Here is a 23461-nt window from a genome sequence, read left to right as displayed (position 1 = left end):
TATTCAAGTTCATTTATTCCCTATTCTGGTGAAAGTTATCAATAAATAGTCAAAAAGTAAAATAGTTGAAGTCAGTAGGGGAGCATTTTATTAGTTGACAAAACATTTTTGTTTCTCACAGGAACGGAGATAATTGAACTTGAAAAAACCGAAATATTCAAGTTCATTTATTCCCTATTCTGGTGAAAGTTATCAATAAATAGTCAGAAAGTAAAATGTTTGAAGTCAGTAGGGGAGCATTTTATTAGTTAACAAAACATTTTTGTTTCTCACAGGAACGGAGATAACTGAACTTGAAAAAACCGAAATATTCAAGTTCATTTATTCCCTATTCTGGTGAAAGTTATCAATAAATAGTCAAAAAGTAAAATGTTTGAAGTCAGTAGGGGAGCATTTTATTAGTTAACAAAACATTTTTATCTTTCCAAGGAACAGAGATAATTGAACTTGAAAAAACCGAAATATTCAAGTTCATTTATTCCCTATTCTGGTGAAAGTTATCAATAAATAGTCAACAAGTGAAATATTTGAAGTCAGTAGGGGAGCATTTTATTAGTTAACAAAACATTTTTGTTTCTCACAGGAACGGAGATAACTGAACTTGAAAAAACCGAAATATTCAAGTTCATTTATTCCCTATTCTGGTGAAAGTTATCAATAAATAGTCAAAAAGTAAAATAGTTGAAGTCAGTAGGGGAGCATTTTATTAGTTAACAAAACATTTTTGTTTCTCACAGGAACGGAGATAACTGAACTTGAAAAAACCGAAATATTCAAGTTCATTTATTCCCTATTCTGGTGAAAGTTATCAATAAATAGTCAAAAAGTAAAATAGTTGAAGTCAGTAGGGGAGCATTTTATCAGTTGACAAAACATTTTTATCTTTCACAGGAACGGAGATAATTGAACTTGAAAAAACTGAAATATTCAAGTTCATTTATTCCCTATTCTGGTGAAAGTTATCAATAAATAGTCAACAAGTAAAATGTTTGAAGTCAGTGGGGGAGCATTTTATTAGTTAACAAAACATTTTTGTTTCTCACAGGAACGGAGATAACTGAACTTGAAAAAACCGAAATATTCAAGTTCATTTATTCCCTATTCTGGTGAAAGTTATCAATAAATAGTCAAAAAGTAAAATAGTTGAAGTCAGTAGGGGAGCATTTTATTAGTTAACAAAACATTTTTGTTTCTCACAGGAACGGAGATAACTGAACTTGAAAAAACCGAAATATTCAAGTTCATTTATTCCCTATTCTGGTGAAAGTTATCAATAAATAGTCAACAAGTAAAATGTTTGAAGTCAGTAGGGGAGCATTTTATTAGTTGACAAAACATTTTTATCTTTCCAAGGAACGGAGATAATTGAACTTGAAAAAACTGAAATATTCAAGTTCATTTATTCCCTATTCTGGTGAAAGTTATCAATAAATAGTCAACAAGTAAAATGTTTGAAGTCAGTGGGGGAGCATTTTATTAGTTAACAAAACATTTTTGTTTCTCACAGGAACGGAGATAATTGAACTTGAAAAAACCGAAATATTCAAGTTCATTTATTCCCTATTCTGGTGAAAGTTATCAATAAATAGTCAACAAGTAAAATATTTGAAGTCAGTAGGGGAGCATTTTATTAGTTAACAAAACATTTTTGTTTCTCACAGGAACGGAGATAACTGAACTTGAAAAAACCGAAATATTCAAGTTCATTTATTCTCTATTCTGGTGAAAGTTATCAATAAATAGTCAAAAAGTAAAATGTTTGAAGTCAGTAGGGGAGCATTTTATTAGTTAACAAAACATTTTTGTTTCTCACAGGAACGGAGATAACTGAACTTGAAAAAACCGAAATATTCAAGTTCATTTATTCTCTATTCTGGTGAAAGTTATCAATAAATAGTCAAAAAGTAAAATGTTTGAAGTCAGTAGGGGAGCATTTTATTAGTTGACAAAACATTTTTATCTTTCCAAGGAACGGAGATAATTGAACTTGAAAAAACCGAAATATTCAAGTTCATTTATTCCCTATTCTGGTGAAAATTATCAATAAATAGTCAACAAGTAAAATGTTTGAAGTCAGTAGGGGAGCATTTTATCAGTTGACAAAACATTTTTATCTTTCACAGGAACGGAGATAATTGTACTTGAAAAAAACGAAATATTCAAGTTAATTTATTCTCTATTCTGGTGAAAGTTATCAATAAATAGTCAACAAGTAAAATGTTTGAAATCAGTAGGGGAGCATTTTATCAGTTGACAAAACATTTTTATCTTTCACAGGAACGGAGATAATTGAACTTGAAAAAACCGAAATATTCAAGTTCATTTATTCTCTATTCTGGTGAAAGTTATCAATAAATAGTCAACAAGTAAAATGTTTGAAGTCAGTAGGGGAGCATTTTATTAGTTGACAAAACACATTACATCTTTCCAAGGAACGGAGATTACCGGAAAATATACGGAAAATTCAGAAAATTGACGGCAAATTCAGAAGTTTGACGGCCAAACTAGAAGCATTACCTTTTTATAATCAGAAAATTCTATCTCTCTCTCTCTCTCTTTTGATTGGCTGCATGTGCTAGACACAGTCCCCCCCCCCCCCCTCTCTCTCTCTATTTGCGCTGCGCCACTACGTCCTAATGCCACTACATCCTAAAAAAAACCATAAACATTTTTAACAAGTGCCTAGTGTCTGGTGTTTTCTGCGTTTCGTAATGGTACTGGGAAGAGTACACAAACGGACGGGCACGTCATAATAAAATGAGGAAGGAGAGGGAAAAAATATAATGGGGGGTCGAGGGTTGAAACGACCAAAATAAGAGAATGCTCTCTGAAATTCCGAAAATCTGAAGAACTATAATTTTGAATTTCGAAAGCTCACAAATAATAGAATTTTGGAAATCTTATTGTTCTAAAGTTATGTTTTCTTAAAAATTTGAGGGTTCGAACTCGTTAATTGCCTGTGATTTTTGAAAATGAAGATTAGTACATCTCAACTTTTATAAAATTTAAAAGTTCTAGAAATTGTTTCAAATGCGCGAAAATCACACACTTTGTGATAATTCCAGACTAGATAGAGATGAATTACAATTTGTTCAGCAAAATGTTCATTATTTGAAAATAGGAGAAAAAAGAAAAACAATTATTCAACCTTCATCGTTCCTTGAGAGCACCAGAAGAATTCCATAATCTGAAAAAACACGTTGTTCAGAAGAAAAAATTCTGGATTTTTCTAAGTCTCACTTTTTTTAAGAAACAAATTTGAATGAAAAATAACTAATTTTTTCATTTTCCAATTTTAAAGTCACAAGATGTAGTATTTTAGCGGAAAGAAAAAGCTACAGAGATGTTATGTGAGTTTTTACTTTTTTAGAATTCAGAATTCGATTCTTTAGTTCAACCGTTCAAAAAATGAATAAACCAACCCGAACATTGTCGTGAGCTTTCCATTCATGTAACCATACGAGCAGTGGAAATATCCAAAATTTTATGTATCGGAACTGAAAAAAAAACTAATAGAAAAAAATGGGTAGGTGAACAAACCAGTTTGAAAAATCCAACTGGTTCATCTTTGAGCGTTTCCTCATTCTGGAACCATCTACAAGTAAGGAAGTTCAGAATAACTTGGAAGGTGGAGAGTTGGCTGGGTGTGGTCAAATCGGCATCGGAAGAGTTGGTGAGCAAATTGATGGTCTGGAAAGATCTTTGGTACTTTTTGGTGTGATTCACGAATTCCCCATTCCTGCCCAATTAGTCTCAGAACCTACAAGAGCTGTCGAAAAAATTAAATTGAAAAGTGGGTTTGATGAAATGTTATCAGTAAAATTTCCAAAGATTTTTTGACGCTTTTTGCTGCCGCATTCAGAAAAAAAATACATTTGAGGTCAAATTAAAGATAAACTTTTCACAATGCCACTTACAGTATCCTCCTTCTCCTTCGCTCTTCTTCTCAATTTCTTCATTTCGATTCCATCAGATGATTGAAGAAGTCTCCGAGATGAACGTTTCATTTTCAAAAATCTCCAAGATGCTTCCTGAAAATCGGAGGAAACGATTTTGTGAAAACTGTGTCGTTTTTGTTTCCTTATATGCAAACACTCTTGCAAATGTATGGAAAATAAAAACTGTGTTGCAATACTATCCCGCACACTTTCTCAAAAACTGTCCCGCAATGAATTGGGAGAGCCATCGCTATTGAGAGAGAAACATTCATTGTTTGAAATGGTGATGTATAGGTAGACTCGGGGAAAGATAGAGATTTAAAGATAGAAATTTTGGTTCTAGAAAGATTTCAGTTTAGTGCGTCATCAGAAGTGATGACTGGTCAGTTACCGTATTTGTTCTAAAAGAATCTTACACAATACGTGTACTTTGAACTCTATTATCTCGGTTCCTTCGAAAGATATTGGGAAATTTTCAATTGATAAATTATTCATCGTAATATCACTAATCTTTTATCTGTTGACAAATTTTTGATACTTCTTATAAGAACCTAGATAATTGAGCTCAAATATAGAAAAAAGGTTTTCGCTGCCATGGCCACGGTTTCTCATTGTGCTGGAATTCAAATTCTTGTTTCTCTTCAGTATCTTTTCAACATAATTTGTCACTTCATCCACTGTTTTCAGGGTATTCGGATTTATTTTCAAACTTTTCGAAAAATGTAAAATAATTAAATACTTTTGAATTTTTGGTGTTGAATCTCGGATGACTATAAATCCGACCCCTTTTTTCAGGAATCTCATTATTTTCTGGGAAAAATTCAAAAATCACTCACCTTTCAAAACGAAATAATATTCAGAAAATTAAAAGCTGAAAACCTCCAAAATCCACTAGAAAGTTTCAGGAATAATTAAAAAATACATAGAATTTTCAGAAAAATAAAGGAGAGTTTGACGTCTTTTCTGTCAAGTCGTCTTGTGGAAAAATGATGGAAGTATTTGGCCGCGGGGACACATTGTGTGATTTCCTCCTTCTCTTTTTCTCTGTGTCTTTTTTCTCTCTCTCACTGTGCACACATAAAATGGGTCGTACGAGGAGACACAAGAAAGGTTTTCAATTTCCTATGCGTCACCAGAGGAATAAAAAAATTTGGAAGTTTTGACAATAACTTTTATCATTTCCAAAATTTCAAAATGATGTTTCTGTATTTGCATCCCTCAAAACACAAGCTTCCTCATGAGGCCAAATATGCATATGATCGGAATGATTTGACACTGATATGAACGGCTGCTACAACGTTCTGAAGACACAATTTTTCAAAAGAGGGTATAATTTTTCTTTCCGCTACCGTCTTTAAACGGAACGTTCACGTTTCAACGGTGCTATTTGAGTGCTTTCTGAATTTATTATTGGAATTTTCCGCAAAGACTACCAAACAAGAACTATTTATTGAGATATTACTCAAGAACACATATAACAAAAATCAAAAAAGTAATCAAGACACATTCATTTGCGAAGAAGATCACAGAGAAAGAATAATACAATTTAATTCGAAAGGTTCCCTCTTGATTTTGTGCACCGTGTATGCGGAAATCCATTCTTTTCATGTTTTGTTTTTTCTGAAGCTTCTCGACTTTGGCGCAGTGATCCAATCAAAGTGTTCTCTCGTGCTGAGTGACATGTTGCCACGCTTCCGCTGAAAAAAACCTATTATAAAAACCGACTATTACTACATGACTTACCAAAACTGAGATGGGAGTTTGGTTGACAAGTCTTGTACATGAACAAGTCCAGGAACAAACGTGGACACTTTCAGATTGAAGGAGAAGACGTTTAGATCTGAAAATGTAACACTTTATTGCAAAGAACCTTAACCGTTTACTCACCGACGTTTTTGATTTGTTCCTCTCGATGGTATCACAGCATTCATTGCCTAACCGTTTTTCGAACTCATTCTTCATATCATAGATAAAAGTCCAGGAAAAATTTTGGTTATTTTACAGCCTACAATTATTTTTAGTAATAATTAGAAATACATAGAAACATATACAAAAAAATATGGGAAAGTTTTCCAGAATCCATTTACTTTTAGGATTTTCTGGAAATCTCTCGAGGAAATTTAGACGTCTATTCGGTCAAGTCGTCGTGGGGAAAAAATGGTAGAAATATTTGGCCGCGGGGACACACGATGTGGTTGCCTTCCTCTCTTGTTCTCTGGGTCTCTTCTCGCCCTCACTCACTGGTCACACACATAAAAAGGTTGGCCGTACGAGGAGACATGAAGGCGGCCTCTAATGTTGTATGTGTCACCAAGTAAGAGATGAGAGAAACAGGGAAGAAGTAAAGATTTGAGAATAGCTTTTATCGTTTCTAAAATTTGAGAGTAATATCTATATTTTTGCTTTTCTTGAGACAAGAACTTCAAAATTAATCCAAACATGCATAGTAAAAAATTCAGTACATGAAAAGGTGAGCTAAAATTAGATCATTTTAGAGGAAATTTTCAAAAATAAGTAACTATATGTGGTGAGATTTGTGATCTCCTGAAGCTGAATTCCCGAATGGGAGAGTTTCTTAATTTATAAATTGCAACGTTTCCAAACTTGGAAATTTTCAAATTTTTACTTTAACAGCCATCTGCTTGTAGTTTTGGCCATTATACGATCCGACAAAAGCGTATTTTTTCAATTTTCTTCAAATTCGAGAAACTTTTTCTCCTTGATTGAATATGAGAACAAAAAGGAGGAAAGTCTTTCTGGATGCATTTTTGAAAGTACTAGTCAGATGCGGACGGGAAAAGACGATCTCTGTTTTAGGATAATTTCTAGGCCACCGTCACGTAGAAGTCGTCCTCGGTGACGTTGTCCTTTTGTATATTTCTGCCACATATTAGTGTGGCAAACCAAAAGAAAACATTGGAAAAGCTGTTTTCCGGAGACTGTGCTATTCAAGAGACGCAGAGAAAACCGACCGTGATGTTAGAGAATACATGGAATGACGGAGATGCAGAGAAACGTTGCGTAATCGAGTCTCTTCAATGCCTGTACATACATATTCCCTCATTTCACTTTCACGACGACTTACTGAATAGACGTCCAAATATTCCCGAGAACTCTCCAAAAACCTTTCACATGAATGGATTCTGGAGGGTTTTCTCTTATTTTCCTGACTATATCTAATTCCACTACTATTTATTCTTCAAGAAACTTTATAAATGAATGGAATGTTTCTTCTATTATTGATTTTTTTCTAAAAGCAAAATGATGAGCTGGAAAAGTGAGTTTTTATTCATTTAATTTAAAAAAACCACCTTTTTTCTAGTTTTTCAAAAAAATCTCTTTCTTTAATTCAAATTTTCTCAAATAATTATATTTCATTCAAATTAAAATTTTCTAGGTCGTCGAACGACATCGTCGAAATTGGACACGTCTCAATGAGCAAGAAAGAAGGCTGAATGAGAATTTGGTGAGATTTTTCATTCAAATATTTTTTTTAGTGTGCGATCCGCCATTCTAAACCTTTGCATTGTCGGCCGGGTGGTGCCCGGGAAGTGGTGGGCGTTTAACCGCGCAAGGTCTGGGATTCAATAATTCTTGGTTCCTTTTTCTTTTTGAACTTTTTTTAGTGATACTTAATTCTCTAATATCTTCCTAGTCCTAGATGAACACAGACTGAAAATTAATTTTACCAAGTTTATCAATTGTTTCCTATTACAGCAATTTCTCAACCAAATAGTGAAATTCCATCTGCCTCCTTGGTCCGGTCTGTCAATTCTTCCACCACTTCCCAAAGCCCCTCTGAATGAGAGAAAATAAGGGGCCAGAGATTTTGAGGAACTGCTTCAGATGATCGAGGACCTGGACTACGAGATCACTCTTGAAAAAAAATCGCGGATTCTTTGACGGGAGGGAATCTTTCCAGCGGCTCGTCCGGCACGCAATCTAGACCAGTTATGTGAAAGAGTCGACCAGCTGGCACAACTTCTGGCTCAAATTGTTCCGGCTCTGAATGCGATGATTCATTAACTGAGTCGACAGATTCTAAGGATTCGATAGATGAATGCTCTCTTCAAGACCAGCTATTTTTGAGATTTTCTTATGCTAGCTACGCTGTTGACTGGTCAGTATATGGCATCTCCGTCTCCTCCCATCTTCCCAACACCACCCAACTCACCATGAGACAAACTCGAACAGCTGCAACAAACGACAATTAGGAGAAAACAGACAGCAGAACGTCTCCAGTGCATTGTGAACACCGTAGATCTGTTTATGAGCAAGACAAGTCTCGATAAACAAATAAGGTGCGGATATGATCCTTTAGACCTTTTTTAATATGGAAATTTTAGTGGACGGTCTGCAGAGGTTAGCAATATTAGGACGAAGGTGTGGAGGAGAATTCAAGAAGAAACCAACGTTCAATTCAATTCGTTAACACCATACAACTTGGTTCAGGTGAAAAGGCTGTTTCGAATTATAACCGTCGGAAAGAGTAAGTGGAAATGGAAAAAAAAACTGAAACAGCTATTTTCTATTCTAGGGAAGCAAAAAACATTGTCAGGAACAAAAAATATATTACGAAGTTAGAAGAACCGCCGATTCGAGAGAAGGCTGTGATGACGGCAGATCCTTGGGTAGCTGAGATGGATGTGGACGATACTCCGATTTATGAGGATACGGATGATATTCAGACATTCCAGGATAAAAATAACCATGCCAGTAAGTTTGAAACTTTGTAGGCTCTTTTTTGATTATATGCCAATGAACAAAATCATTTTTTTCTTGTTTCAGATTCAATCCAAAATGCTGCAAGATTCTTGATAAGCTTAATCCCAAATACTGTTGGCTCCAACACACCGTCTGCATTTTCATCCCAGTGCTCACTCATTTCTTCGTCTCTGATATAATAGAAAATACTGTATACATGAATGAAACTTTTTTTCGAAGTTTTGCTTTTTTTTGAAAGATGAAACTATGAAACTCAAAGGTTCCGAAAGTCCGAAAACGAGAGGTTCAGAAATTCTGTAAATCGTCAGAAGTCTCAGATTTTTTTGCGATATTTGAATATCGGAAACTCCAAATTCAGGGATTCATCAACTCACCCTGGAATCGAAAATTATCAAATTACCTGGTCTTTCAAGTTAGAAATGCTCAGTTTCTCGATTTTCAAAGTTCGAATTTACTGAACTTCTGAATTCACAAATTTTTGAATTCCCGAATGGAAGAGTTTCTTGATTTATAAACTCCTACGTTTCCAAAGTTGGGAATTTCCAAATTTTTACTTTAACAGCCATCTGCTTGCAGCGCGTTCGGCGCGATTTACCCTCTTTTTTTTCACTGGTTTTTCAAAAGCGGTCTGACATCAGGACAGACAGACGCGTGTAGCGTTTGTTTATATGAAAAATATTCATTCAGAGTTATTCAGAAGTCTTCAGTAGTCTTCAGAACTTTTGGGAAATTTTCAGAAATCTGCAAAAGTTGTCAGAAGTCTTCAAAAGTCAAAAATAAGAATTACAAGACATCATAAGCTATTTTGACATCAATGACAATGCACATTGAGCATTGTGCTTTTGTAGAAGAGCAAATACCAAAATTGAGCAGTGTGTTTCTGTAGAAGAGAATTTCTGTAGAAAAGCAATAGTGGAACATTGAGCTGCAGCAAGCGAACTGAAAAATAAGAGTTTTCAGTAGATCTGGAAGTCTGAGAATCATGGGATTTAGGATCCGAAATCTTAGCTATATTTTTAAAATACTCACCCAATTCCGAACAATAACCAGAGCATCCGACTTTATTTGAGGCGACGATCAACCTTCAGATTCCCCCGACGTTATCGTTGACCATCTTGACGCTGATAATGATTCTTCAAACACTGGCATAAAAGCGAAACTGAAAAAATCGTTTCTGGCATTCCTGGTACTCCAAAAAAGAACTCACCAGGTTCAAAACAATCATCAAAGCATCCGATTTTTTTTGAGATGACGATGAATCTCCAAGTCATCTTGAAGTTGACTTGGTCTTCCTGACAATGGAGTTGATTTTCTTGACATTGACGTTAATGCTGAAAGCATGCTCATGGCATTCCAGGTATTCCAAAACCAACTCACTCTATTCAGAACAATCACTTTAGCATCCTACTTGATTTTAGATGACGAAGAATTTCCATATCTTAGCGACGTTGGGTTAGAAGCTCCCGACGTTGGCGTTGATCCTCCTGATGTCGGTGTAGAAGCCCCCGATGTTGGCTTTGTAGTTTCTGACAATGGCGTTGATGATCCCGACCCTGACATATAGGCTGAAAGCATGTTTTTAGATTTCCAAGTACTCTAAAAAAGAGCTTACCAGATTAAACTCAATAATCTAAGCATTAAATTTTGTTTAAGATGACGTCAAACTTCCAGATACTCCCAACATTGACATTGATCCTCCCGACGTTAACGTTGATCTTCCTGACGTTGGCGTTGATTCTACAGACATTGGCATAGAAGCTACCGACAAAATCCCAAACTGTTCCAAGAAAAAATACTCACCAGATTTAGAACTACCAAAGCATTAGACTCCATTTGAGACGAAGATAAACCTCCAGACCTTTTCTTGGCTTACAAGCTCCCGACATTCGCGTAAAAGCTGAAAACTCTAGATTAGTTAAAATGAAAACCTAGATATTCACCTACCAGATCCACTGGCTTGGTCGCCTGCAAAATCTTACTGAACCGGACAATCTAAAAATGCTGCAATGACAATCAAAGATATCAGATGGGTCAAGGAACCCTTTGAGAAGAGACAATAAACAATGGGGCTGATAAAAGAGATCATTTATGTAACAAAATGGATAACAACTAGATTTTTATGCATTGTTAATTAATCAAGATTCCTTCTGGCACATAGTAGCAAACCACTTTGAGCCCGTGTGGCACCACAATAAATCCATTTTGATCGGATTCCTTGTCCGCGAAAAAAGTTTTTCGCAAAGAGCAAGAGCCAATTGCCTGGAATAGGTTTTTGCTGAACGATATTTGAATGATTCGGGCTAAAAACTCACCATATCCTCGATTTTTGGTATCATCGGAGCTGCTAGCAGCTGGAGATGGCGTGGAGGTGCTGAGGATGGAGATGGTGTCAGGGGTGGTGGCAGGAGAGGATTGGAGGGACGTGAAGCAGGTAGAGGTTCTGGGTCTCCGGGATCACCAATTCTATAAATTTTCACGCATTTTTTAAATCGATAGATCAAAATGTAAACTCACCCAACTCCTTGGCTGCTAACTTCAGACGATCTGTCTTGGTCATCTTCGCCCATGAAGACATCACGTTCTTTGTTTGCCTTTCATCATGTCCACGAGCATCAAATTCTGCTTCTTTTCTTTCTCCTTCCTTTCTCCTTTCTCTGGTGCTCCATTTCAACTAGCATCTTGCGGCGCCGCTGTTGTTCGGCTGAAAAAATTGAATTTGAATGAAGTTTAAATTTTGATTACTGTACTTTCTGGAGCCATCAATGGGCAGAATGAACGATAGGGATGTGGGGAGAAGAGATGTGCGCTATCATCCGACAATCTCTCCTGAAAACATATTGATTGCATTATCGGTTTTCAATGATCACGACATCTCTGAATCCCTTAACTTTCTATATTCCAATTTTTTGCCTGCTCGCAAATAGAAAAACTCATGCATTCACTGATTCAAAAAAGAAAATTTTTTAATTTAGACAAAACTACATTTTTCGATTCGTTCTACCTTTTCAACTCTGTTAAACAATCTAAATTATTTCCATACTTGCAACGGGCCGAGCTTTTTTTCTTTAATTTCCAAAACCAGGCCCGGCTCGTGTTTTCAGAAAAAACTTTGGAAAATAATTATTTTCCCAACAAACCTTTTTTTAAAAATTTTGAAATTTGAACATTTTTTTTCGAATTCAGAAAACCCAGGCCGGGCCGGGTCCTGGAAATCTTTGGCCCGGCCCGACCCGATCCGACCCGGCCATGCATGCCAGGCCAGGCCCACAGGCCGGGCCCCGATTTTACAAGTATGTTTTTTTTCTTTTTCAATTAAAAAAAAGTTCCCAATTTTTTAAGCTGAATTTTTAATTGCGAAAGACTGGCTGGCCTGGGGTTGGACCGCGCCGTTTGAATTATTTCTGTGGCTCGGCCGGTTGCAACAATTCTTAAAAATAAACCAACTGTTTTAAAATAGGAAATTAGTGTCCCACCGATACATATACATAAAAATAAACCAATTTTTTAACAGGAAAATGTTTCACTGACGCATAATCATTTTTGCCTTATTTTCGAAATATCAAAACTATTGAAAAAGATTTTTCTCACCTTTAATTTCTCAAACGACTGGAAGAGCAGAAAAAAATAATCAGAAAAATATTAGAAAATTACTTTATCCAAATCCATTCACTCAGGATTTTTGGATAGAGTAAGAATAAAAGATACTCAGAAAAATAAAAGCATTCTTCCAGAACCCATTCATGCACAGGGTTCACGGAAAAACACTTGAATATATAGGCACATACACACTGTACCAGAAGAAGAATGAATAAAATGGGAAGAAAGAAAAGAGAAGAGAGACGGCGGTGTGGGCGTGGCTAACGCTCTGTGTGTCTACTTTCTCTCTACGTTCTCTCTATGTACGTTCTCTCTACGTTCTCTCTACATAACGGATAGACAGGCCAGGTGTGTCACTCTCCTGGGAAGATATAACAGCAAAGGAAGAGACGATGATCTGCGTCTACATGATTTCACTGCACTCTGGCATTTTGCCTTCTTTTGTTGGTTCGTGGCTGAGTAGACCAAATAGGGAGGGGCCAAATGGGGAGGGGTCAAATTGGGAGGAGGTCAAATGGGGAGGAGAAGGCCAAATGGCGAGGAGAAGGAGATATCCAACAAAAGGCTGCAGTGACAGGGTATGATATTCAAACGAAAGGGCTAGGGGAGAAAATAAGTTCTCAAAGAATACTAAAGTCGTGTGATGCTTTAATGCCTTTTCAAAATCATGAAAAGATTAAATAAGAAAAACTATTTGGTTTATATATTGATTCGACCTTAATGTTTTTCATCTGCATTTCTATGGTTTCACTGTACTCTGTCATTTCCAGAAGAAGCAGTAAAATCGAAAGATCAAAGATTATTTTGAAATGCCGTAAAACCTGTATTAGAAGGGCCGGCCCTTCTATTTTTCGTGGGATCTCTAGGGGGCACTTCAATTAGAGGGGCCCTTCAATTAAAAGGGGCACTTGTATTTTTCATGGGTCCTCTGAGAACGGATCTTCTATTGGGGGGGGGGGGGGCATAATTTTTGAGTGATAGTTTCGTTTTTCTACTAAAAATCTATTGCAATCTTCCTTATATGTACATAAAAATCTAGACGTATATAAAACGCTAGACGCGCCTTTTGGTCCTCGGGTCCGTCTGTGAACTTTTGGGTTTTTGGAGGAGTTTGTGGCTGCCGCCATGCACACAGTTGTGCCATGAAGAACCACACAACGAGAAAGGAGGAAGTGTGTAGATATTGTAGCATTTGAAAGGGGGAGGAGAGAAAGCGAACAGGGATGAGCAGAGCGATAAACCATTAAAAACAGATTGAATTGGGTCTTGAATCCGCCATTGTATTAAACAAAATTAATTTCTTTGAATTTAGTGGGATTTTCTGATTAAAATGTAGTTTTCTTGGTAAAATTTTGATCGCTAGAATGTCTAGAATTTTTCAAATCGAAAACGCCATACTTGATTGCGAAAATTGCTCGAATGAGAAAAACATCTGTATTAATGGCATTCAAATTTTCAGGTGCCAGTATTTTTTTTAAATCAGACAGTAATTCAATCAAAAAACAGAAAAAACGGCTGAATATCAAAGGAGGTAATCAAAGAGGCACTTCAATTAGAGGGGGTTGTCAAGGCGCAAGTCTTCGCCTCAACTTTTCCGATCTAACTGATAAGCGTCTCTATAAAAGAGTGCTGCCAGTTAGTTTCGGGGCTCTCTTTTCTTTATCATTTTGATTCTTGTTTGACATTTGGTTTTCTATATTCTTGAGTTATATGTAATAAAGTGATGGCTTGAAAGTGTTAAGTACATATCATGAAACCGCTACACATTCCTGAGCTCTCCTATGCTAATCAGGAGTTACAGTTAGTTGATTACAGGGTTTTGGCTACCCGTAAGGATAAGGAACCGCCAATAATCATTTTGTAATTACAGGGTACTACAAATAAAGGGGCCTTTCAAATAGAGGGAGAACATCTATTTTTCGTGAGGTCTCTAGGGGGGCACTTCAATTAGAGCGTCCTTCAATTTTAGGGGCCCTTCTAATACAGGTTTTACGGTATATCTTATCGACCGGAAAATGTTCATAATGCACGACTATGTCTTCATGTATGATTGACACCCGTTTTCCCACAGGGTTATGAGACACGAGACCCACTTATATAAATTTTTTAGTGCGATGTATCATCTTCAATAGTCTTTTGTTAGTACGACCTCCTCTGACCGCAATACAAGGTAATTAAGTTCTACTTTGGTTCGAACAAGTAGCCACTGAAGAACAGTAAGTCATCATGATACGTATCATGGATGAGAAAAAAACAAAAACAACAAGTTAGCAGAGACAAAAAAAGGATGACTTGAAAATTTGAATTTATCTAGAATTGGATATACTGAAAGGGGAATCCACAGAAGAACAAATAAAAACGTTATTTTTTTAAGAAGATGTTTTGTGAATTACTGGAGTCATATGATGTTTTAATGCCTTTTAGAAATAATGCGGAACCATAAAAAAATATGACCCCTTTGATCTTTCGATTATACTGTTTCGTCTGGAAATGACAGAGTACAGTGAAATCATAGAAACGCAGATGATAAACATTAAGGTCGAATCAATATACAAACCAAATAGTTTATCTTATTTAATATTTTTATGATTTGGCATTAAAGCATTTCATGACTTCAATATTCTTCTAAAACCTTTTCTTGTAAACTTGTAATTCAAACTTCTTTTTTAAAGAAAGGAGATTTTCTTCATTTTTCTGTCGATCCGCTTTCTCCTCTAACCCTTTCTTTCAAATATGATACCACGCTGCTGTAGCTTTTTGTTGGATCTCTCCTTCTCCTTCCCATTTGGCCTCCTTCCTATTTGGTCTACTCAGCCACGAACCAAAAAAAGATGGTAAAATTCCAGAGTGCAGTGAAATCATGTAGACGCAGATCATTGTCTCTTTGTTCGCCGTTACATTTTCCCAGGAGAGTGACAAACCTGGTCTGTCTAGTCGTTATGTGAAAAGAACGTAGTCAGACAGAACGTTAGCCACGCCCACACCGCCGTCTCTCCTCTTTCTTTCCATTTTAGTCATTCTTCTTTTCGTGGCACAGTGTGTTATGTGCCTCTTTATTCTAGTGTTTTTCTATGAACCCTGTGAATCAAATGGTTCGGGAAAAATGCTTTTATTTTTCTGAATATCTGTTATTCTTACGTTATCCAAAAATTCCTGCAGTGAATGGATTTGGATAAAGTAATTTTCTAATATTTTTCTGACTATTTTTTTTTCTACTCTTCGAGTCGTGGTGGGAAATTAAAGGTAAGGACAATCGTCTTCAGTAGTCTTGAAATTTATTTTTGAAAACACAAGAAAATTTTTTCTGAAAGCCCGGGACGGGCCGAGTCTTGGAAATTCTAGAAGCCCGGTCCGCTGCAAGTATGGAAAAAAATTAGATTGTTTAATATAATTTTAAAAAGTTGAACGTATTTAAAAAATATATAGTTTTGTCTAAAATTTTGAAAAAAAATTTGAAAAAAATCGGTGAATGTATTTGATTGTATGGTGATTGTATGAAAGAGTATTTTTTTTTCTGATTTTAATTCGAATCGCTGGAAGACATTTATGGTGAGAAAAAGCTGCTTAAATAGTTCAAGCGTTTGAAAGTAGACACATTTTCAACTCAGATTGTGTTTTAAAACTCAGGATATGCCGAGAGTAGCACAACTAAACATGTCCAAAAATATAAGAATCCGCTCGTCTGTTTCAGTCGAATTATATCAGTCTCATATTTTAAAGACAATATTTTTAACTTTTTGAACGTTTCAGAACATGAGATTTGTTTTTTTAGTTAAAATTTTGTGAAATTCCATGAAGAAGTAAATTATTTTTGTCTTTTCCGCGCTTTTTCTTCCAAAATGTCTGAAATTTGAAAACATGATATTCAATTTGAAATATCACACAACATAATGCATGTTTTGAAACGTCCTGGAAGTTGAGAAAATCGTATGCGAGAATCGCTGTTTTGCACTGAAATCGGTATCTTTCTATTGAACTTGATATAACTCGGTTGAAACTGGCGAGCATTTCTAAAATTTTGAGAGGTGTCTATCCACGCTATTTTCAACATTTCCTGAAAATGTCATGAAAATCTGCAGTGTTTAGATTTGATATTTTTGACTTAAATTCACCAAAATTTTATCAGCATTTTTAGTAAAAAGTTTCCAAAATTATTCTTTAGAAAAATTTATTTCCTCTCAATTTTCTCTCAAATTTTGCCATTTTTCTGAAATTATATATTTTCAGACTCATCAACGAAACAGGGTCGGAAGCACCAGATGTCATCCAGATGAGGAATCAGGTAAGCATCATTTTTTAAATGAAAATCTTTTCTTGAATTCAAAAAAAAAAGTTGAAAAATGCTAGTTTCAGATTTTCGAGTATTTCAATATGAGACGAAAGATAAATGAGAAGATGAAGGCGGCAAAACTAAGAGATGATTGAGATGATCCTCAGAAAGCTCGAAACTTAGACGACCTGGTTGGAGATGAGCATTATGATATGCAAGAGGATGAGGAGATCCCTTCACATGGAGCACTACCAGATTGGGACTTCTCGTATGCGCATATGCGGAAAAAGTCAGATGACCAAGCACCAATATCTCGTCCATCAATGGTTCATCGTCCTGCTTTTTCATTCTCACCTCTGATTTCTAGTCCTGAAGAAATCGCAAACCCTTCCCACGGCACGCGGTCTTCATGTATCCAGCTTTGGATGTTCATTGTGGTGCTCCAGCTTATTGCCCTGGACCTCCATCAAAACCGTTTCTTCCATCAATCCGGTCAGGAGAAGTGGACTACCCCTGTCTTCAATAGTTTCAGCACAAAAGAATTCAGTCCAAGATCAAAATTCAAGACCTAATCTTCAATATCCATCAATAAATTTTGTGTGAGGAAAGCGCTGGGATCAGTGAAATACACTTCAAAGTTGCTTATCAGTTGTTTCAAGTTCAAATCAAATGTGCGATTCATCGTTTCCAATATCAAAGTCACAAAACATTTTGACACAGCACGTTTTCAATTTAAACTATTATATGTCAAACATAATCATTGAAAAAATAAAGTTTTTATCTTACATTTAGAAGTGTCCATATCTTCGAAATATATAATATCAATGCATAAAAATTAGACTTCCTGGTGTAAGAATCTGAAAAATAAAGTGGGAAAACTTGCTGAAGAATAAGATCTCCTTTTAACTGAAAATTCTTTGACTGAGTTTCAGAAAAATTTCCAAAAACAATAGTTTTACAGTGCAATCAAATTCATATGTTAACCTGAAAAGGAAAGAGTTTTTAGAGGGCGTTGAGAATTTGTTGAAAAGTTCAGTAGTTATAGTTTGAGGCATCCTCTACACGATGTCAGAAATATCTCGTCCCTGGATCCACCAGGAAGCTGAAAAGCTTCGTCTGAAAATTCTCTCCCAATCTCGGCGCGCATTTTCCCCCCTCTCCTATACGCCCTCCGCGCCAGAGGAAAATGTCGGTTGTGTGATGTTGTGGTAAGGGGGTGAGTCATTAGGAGTGAACATGCTGGTTTGAACCCCACTGTGGTAAAACTTTTTTTGCATGTTTCAAAACGAATTTTTTGATTTCCAGTTTGGCTCTCTATACACTTTCTGACACTTATTCATGAAACAACAAAAGTTTTAACCTCTGGAAATTTTTCAATATTGCTCTTTTTGAGATGTAGTACTGCTAGATCAATCACACACAATATTTAAACCTTTTTCCATAGATTTCAGTCAATTTCAAGCAGTATTTGAGAAGTTGGGAGTTGTCAAAGTTCAAGCAATAGAGACTCTTTGGGGATTATTTGAGCCCAAAGACGAAATGAGGATGTAAAATTTCGTGAGAATGCTATTTTCATCCGTTCTGAAGAACTGGGACATTTTTTAGAACTTTTCAAAAAATTTTCAAAAAATCACTTTTAGAGTGTGGGGGACCCCATGTTGTTTTCAAAAGTTTTCAAAAAAAATTTTTTTCTGAAAATGTTTAAAACCTATTTTAGATGATAGAGAAATGTTCAAAAATGAGTGTTACATTTGAGATAATCCTGAAAAACTAGTTTTAAAGCTCGAAAAATGCACGTTTTTGGTGAAAATTTAGCACTAAAATCTCTTTGAGAGCCAATATTTCGATTCCCATTGGATGCGGGGATGAGATATTGCTGACACCGTTTTCAGCATGTTTGAAAGTACCTTTGTACAAATTTTGAGCGAATTCTCAACGCCCATCTGAAAACACTTCCCATAGTGGAAATCGAGAATTTTGGAGTCTTATTTCCTTTAGAAAAACCTGATTGAAGAATTTTGAATGCACCTGCGCTGTATACAAAAACATCGTATTGTTTTTCACTTTTATTTCAAATCTTTTAAGCTAATTTAAAGGGGGACTCCGACCAAAAATTTTTACTGCACCAAATGTTTCAAATGTTAAGTATTTTTTTAATATTATAACGAAAAAATTCGAAAAAAATCCGAAATTCCCAAAAAACGCCGTTGAAAGCAAAAACAAATTTCAAAAAAAAAAACTGCTCGATGGGACGAGAACTTGAACTCACGCGGGAAAACCTCGGCCACGGCCATGGTTGCATTATTGACTTTTCAGTTTTTTTGGAACTTTTCCGCTTTTATTTTCTTTTTTTCAGTTTTTTATTCTGAAAAGTTCGAATTTTGTTGTAAAAAACCATGGTCGTGGCCTAGGATTGTCCTCGAGTTTAAATCCATGTCCCTCCGAGCAACTTTTTTTGAATATTTTTGCTTGCAACTGCGTTTTTCGGGGATTTCAGATTTTTTTTGAATTTATTCGTTATAATATCAGGAAATTACATAACATTTGAAACATTTTGGTGCAGTAAAAATGTTCGGTCGGAGTCCCCCTTTAACCTGCGCGACACAGATTTTTTCAACCATGAACTTTTCAACATTTTTTGCGACCTCAAATTTTCGAAATGGGTTCATGTATGGGTCTGTGAGCAAACTTTTGGTCATTATGAACGCTACCAGTAATTTTAGCAGATTTTTGAAATACGCATGATGAGCACTACAAAGTAGAGAAGACAGAATAATAAATAGTTAGACCACTACTGAGCAGTGACCATACAAAAAACAACGACTTTTCCCTAAACCTAATATTTGCAATCAATGAAACTTCATGAGGTTTACAAGATTCCGAACATTGAAGCTTTCTAGTTTTTAGATCTCTAGATTCCTAAATTTTTGAATATCGAAAATTTCGAATTCCTGGATGTTTGAATATAACTTCCAAAATCACTTTATTTCTGAAAATTCTCTACCCGGATCTGTGTCATATTGTCATGTGTGGAAACTAGGAAAATCTGTATATTTTACGTGATGCTAGAAATAGTTACGTGGTATTATTCAATATTTATTGAGACATTATCAAAAAATTTAGTCTTTCGATCCGCAAACTCCCAATATTTCATCCGGCAGTGCTCCAAGAATGTCAGACTATCCAGAATCCATGCCTGATTAGTGGTTGGGTGTCGTCCTCCTCCAAATCACATTTGCCAATTCGATGAAGAAGTTGTCCTTTTTATGCTGCTTCATATGCCAGGCCATGTTTTTGTCAAACTGCTTCTTATCCGTCTTCGGTTGCTCCTCCATCTCCTTCATCAGCTCAGTCAGTCAATTCAGGTGAACCCTGAAAAACTTAAATTTACACTTTTCAAAAAAGGGTCCTTAACTTTGAGCCAATTGTTCTAGGTTCCTGTCTGAGATAATGAAAAGTTGTCAAATTTCATAATAAAATCAGAATTTTTATTGTCGGTTTACACTTTCTTGATATCATGCATAAGAACAGAGATAATTGAGCTCAAGCTTGACAGTGTACGCCTTTCTATTTACTGTATTTTACAGTATCCGCGCATTTTCCCAGCTAATCAAAAACATCTCTATTCGAATTTCGAATAATCAAAACGTAACAACGGAGTATCGTTGCGTGATTGGTTAGCTACGTCTTCTCTCATTAGCTAGTTTTTTATGACTCACCGAGTAATTTCTGGCTTCATCTAACATCTTTTTCATCTCTTTCCGCTTCTGCTCCTCTCTTTCCTCGTTCCTTCGCCTATTTGTCTCGTTTGCAGCCGCTGTCTCCTGCTTCCGTTGTTTGAGAGTCTTCTGGAATTGAAGAAATGAATTTTAAAATAAAAGCATTCTTCCCGAAATGAAAGTAAAAACTTTCCCAAGATAAGAACGCCATTAAGAAATAATTTTTTTCCCAAAAACCTTGAAAAAATTTCTGAAATTTCAAGTTTTTTTCGAATTCAGAAAACCCGGGCGGACCGGGAGCTGGAAATCTTCGGCCTGGTATAGCCCACAGGCCGGGCCCTGATTTAGCAATTATGTTATTTTCTCTTTTAATTAAAAACATTTTTCCAATTTTTCAGTGGAATTTTTAACTGTGAAAGATGGGCTGGCCTGGGGTCGGACCGCGCCGTGAAAATTTCTTTGTGGATCAGCCCGTTGCACCTATACATTAAAATAACCCAACTTTTTTTAACAGGAAAATGTTTCACTGACGCATAATCGTTTTTGGTTAATTTTCAAAATATCAAAACTATTGAAAAAGATTTTTCTCACCTTTAATTTCTCAAACGACTGGAAGAGCAGAAAAAAAATAATCAGAAAAATATTAGAAAATAACTTTATCCAAATCCATTCACTCAGGATTTTTGGATAGAGTAAGAATAAAAGATTTTCAGAAAAATAAAAGCATTCTTCCAGAACCCATTCATGCACAGGGTTCACGGAAAAACACTTGAATATATAGGCACATACACACTGTACCAGAAGAAGAATGAATAAAATGGGAAGAAAGAAAAGAGAAGAGAGACGGCGGTGTGGGCGTGGCTAACGCTCTGTGTGTCTACTTTCTCTCTACGTTCTCTCTATGTACGTTCTCTCTACGTTCTCTCTACATAACGGATAGACAGGCCAGGTGTGTCACTCTCCTGGGAAGATATAACAGCAAAGGAAGAGATGATGGTCTGCGTCTACATGATTTTACTGCACTCTGGCATTCTGCATTCTTTGTTGGTTCGTGGCTGAGTAGACCAAATGGGGAGGAGGCAAAATAGGGTGGAGAAGGCCAAATGACGAGGAGAAGGAGACATCCAACAAAAGGCTACAGTGACGTGTTATGATATTCAAACGCAAGGGCTAGGGGGGAAAGCGGATCAACAGAAAAATAAAGAAATTCTCCATTCTTTAATGAAGAAGTTTGTATAAGAAGTTTACAAGAAAATATTTCAGAAGAATACTGAAGTCATGTGATGCTTTAATGCTTTTTAAAAATCATCGGAAGATTAAATGAGACAAACTATTTAGATTGTATTTTGATTCGACCTTAATGTTTTTCATTTGGGTTTCTATGATTTCACTATACTCTGTCATTTCTAGAAGAAGCAGTATATTTGAATCATCGTAGATCCATTTGAAAAATATCATATCGATCGGAAAGTGTTCATAATGCACGACTATGTCTTTATGTATGATTGACACCTGTTTTCCCACAGGGTTATGAGATACGAGACCCACTTATATAAATTTTTAGTGCGATATATCATCATCAATAGTCCACTTTTGTTAGTACGACCCCTTCTGACCGCAATACAAGGTAATTAAGTTCTACTTTGACCACGAACAAGTAGCCACTGAAGTATAATAGGTCATCATGACATCTGTCTCATGATAATAGTAATGAGAAAGAGACAAAAACAACAAGTAAGCAGAGTCGAAAAAAAGAATGACTTGAAAATCTGAGTTCATCTATATTTGGATAAGGGAAAAAGGGGATCCGCAGAAAAATGAATAAAAATGTTATTTAGTAATGAAGATGTTTTGTTGACTACAAAAAATGGTTTTAAAAAAGTACTGGAGACATATAAAGTTTTTTTTATTTTATTAGAATGTGAAACCATTTTTTCAAAAAAAAATTATGACCCCGAGGTTTTATCTAAATCATCAAAGAAGTACAAAAGACAATCGATTTGGAAGTTCTAAAAATTTGAGCATCAGGTTTTTCTGCAAGAAAACATATTGAAAAGTTTCCGTTTGATATTTCAAATGAATTTTTGATTTTTTGAATATACTGCTTCTTCTGGAAAGGACAGAGTACAGTCAAATCATAAAAACGCAGATAAAAAGCAATAAGGTCGATTCAATAATCAAACCAAATAATTTGTCTTATTTAATCTTTTGATGATTTTTAAGAAGCACTGAAGCATCACATGACTTCAGTATTCTTCTAAAACCTTTTCTTGTAAGCTTGTATTACAAACTTTTTCATTGAAGAATAAACATTTTAGATTATTATTTTTTCATTTTATTATTTTTTCTGTCGATCTCCGTTCTCCCCTAGCCCCTCTCATTTGAATATCATACCACGTCACTGTCGCTTTCTGTCGGATATCTCCTTCTCCTCCTCATTAGGCATGTTCGCTCAGCAACTAATCGACAAAAGATGGCAAAATGTCAAAGTACAGTAAAATCATGTAGACGCAGATCATCGTCTCTTCCTTTGCTGTTATATCTTCCCAGGAGAGTGACACACCTGGCCCGGCTAGTCGTTATGTGGAGAGAGCGTAGGCAGACAGAAAGTTAGCCCCGCCCTCACCGCCGCCACTCTTCTTTCTTTCCATTTTATTCATTCTTCTTGTTCTGACGCAGTGTTGTATGTGTCTCTATATTCTAGTGTTTTTCTATGAACCCTGTGAATCAAAGGGTTCGGGAAAAATGCTTTTATTTTTTTGAATATCTTTTATTCTTACTCTATCCTGAAATCCTACAGTAAATGGATTTGTATAAAGTAATTTTCTAATATTTTTCTGACTATTATTTTTCTTCTACTCTTCGAGTCGTGGTGGGAAATTAAAGGTAAGAACAATCGTCTTCAATAGTTTTGATATTTGGAAAATATACCAAAAATGATCATGGGACACGAACATCCTATTTTGAAAAATTTGGTTGGAATTTTAAGCATAATTGCAACGGGCTGAGCCATAAAAAGAATTTTTAGGGCGCGGTCCGACCCAGGCCAGCCCATCGTTCACAGTTAAAAAATGCCACTAAAAGTTTGGAAACTTTTTCAATTAAAGAAATGAAAAAGGAGAACGTATTTTAAAATAGACAGTTTTGTCTAAGTTTTTGAGAAAACTTTGAAAAAATCAGTGATCAAGGGTTCTTCAAATTTGAATAATTTT

General features: G+C 35.7%; 5 protein-coding genes across 5 annotated transcripts; 2 read left to right on the top strand and 3 right to left on the bottom strand.

Moving 5' to 3' along the window:
* Window positions 1–3139: 3139 nt before the first annotated feature.
* On the bottom strand, window positions 3140–4186 carry CBG26813 (the record flags this gene model as incomplete). The annotated part of the gene is made up of 5 exons (XM_045239392.1): window positions 3140–3187; window positions 3423–3497; window positions 3541–3690; window positions 3918–4031; window positions 4148–4186. The coding sequence occupies 5 exons, from the start codon at window positions 4184–4186 to the stop codon at window positions 3140–3142; spliced, it is 426 nt and encodes a 141-aa protein (XP_045099221.1).
* Window positions 4187–5542: 1356 nt separating this feature from the next.
* Window positions 5543–5869, bottom strand: CBG26812 (the record flags this gene model as incomplete). The annotated part of the gene is made up of 3 exons (XM_045239391.1): window positions 5543–5635; window positions 5682–5778; window positions 5826–5869. 3 exons carry the CDS (start codon window positions 5867–5869, stop codon window positions 5543–5545), a joined length of 234 nt encoding a protein of 77 aa, XP_045099220.1.
* Window positions 5870–8207: 2338 nt separating this feature from the next.
* On the top strand, window positions 8208–10227 carry CBG11837 (the record flags this gene model as incomplete). Its single annotated transcript, XM_045239389.1, has 5 exons — window positions 8208–8239; window positions 8285–8427; window positions 8523–8654; window positions 9912–9987; window positions 10050–10227. The coding sequence occupies 5 exons, from the start codon at window positions 8208–8210 to the stop codon at window positions 10225–10227; spliced, it is 561 nt and encodes a 186-aa protein (XP_045094680.1).
* A 563-nt stretch (window positions 10228–10790) lies between these two features.
* CBG26811 lies at window positions 10791–11230 on the bottom strand (the record flags this gene model as incomplete). The annotated part of the gene is made up of 3 exons (XM_045239388.1): window positions 10791–10922; window positions 10976–11126; window positions 11178–11230. The coding sequence occupies 3 exons, from the start codon at window positions 11228–11230 to the stop codon at window positions 10791–10793; spliced, it is 336 nt and encodes a 111-aa protein (XP_045099219.1).
* A 2780-nt stretch (window positions 11231–14010) lies between these two features.
* On the top strand, window positions 14011–17102 carry CBG11835 (the record flags this gene model as incomplete). Its single annotated transcript, XM_045239387.1, has 3 exons — window positions 14011–14060; window positions 16488–16542; window positions 16698–17102. 3 exons carry the CDS (start codon window positions 14011–14013, stop codon window positions 17100–17102), a joined length of 510 nt encoding a protein of 169 aa, XP_045094679.1.
* Between the last annotated feature and the right edge of the window lie 6359 nt (window positions 17103–23461).

Source organism: Caenorhabditis briggsae (genome assembly GCF_000004555.2).
Source record: "Caenorhabditis briggsae complete genome, chrX, whole genome shotgun sequence".
Classification (NCBI taxonomy): Eukaryota; Metazoa; Nematoda; class Chromadorea; order Rhabditida; family Rhabditidae; genus Caenorhabditis; species Caenorhabditis briggsae.
This window is presented reverse-complemented; position numbering and strand designations above follow the sequence as displayed.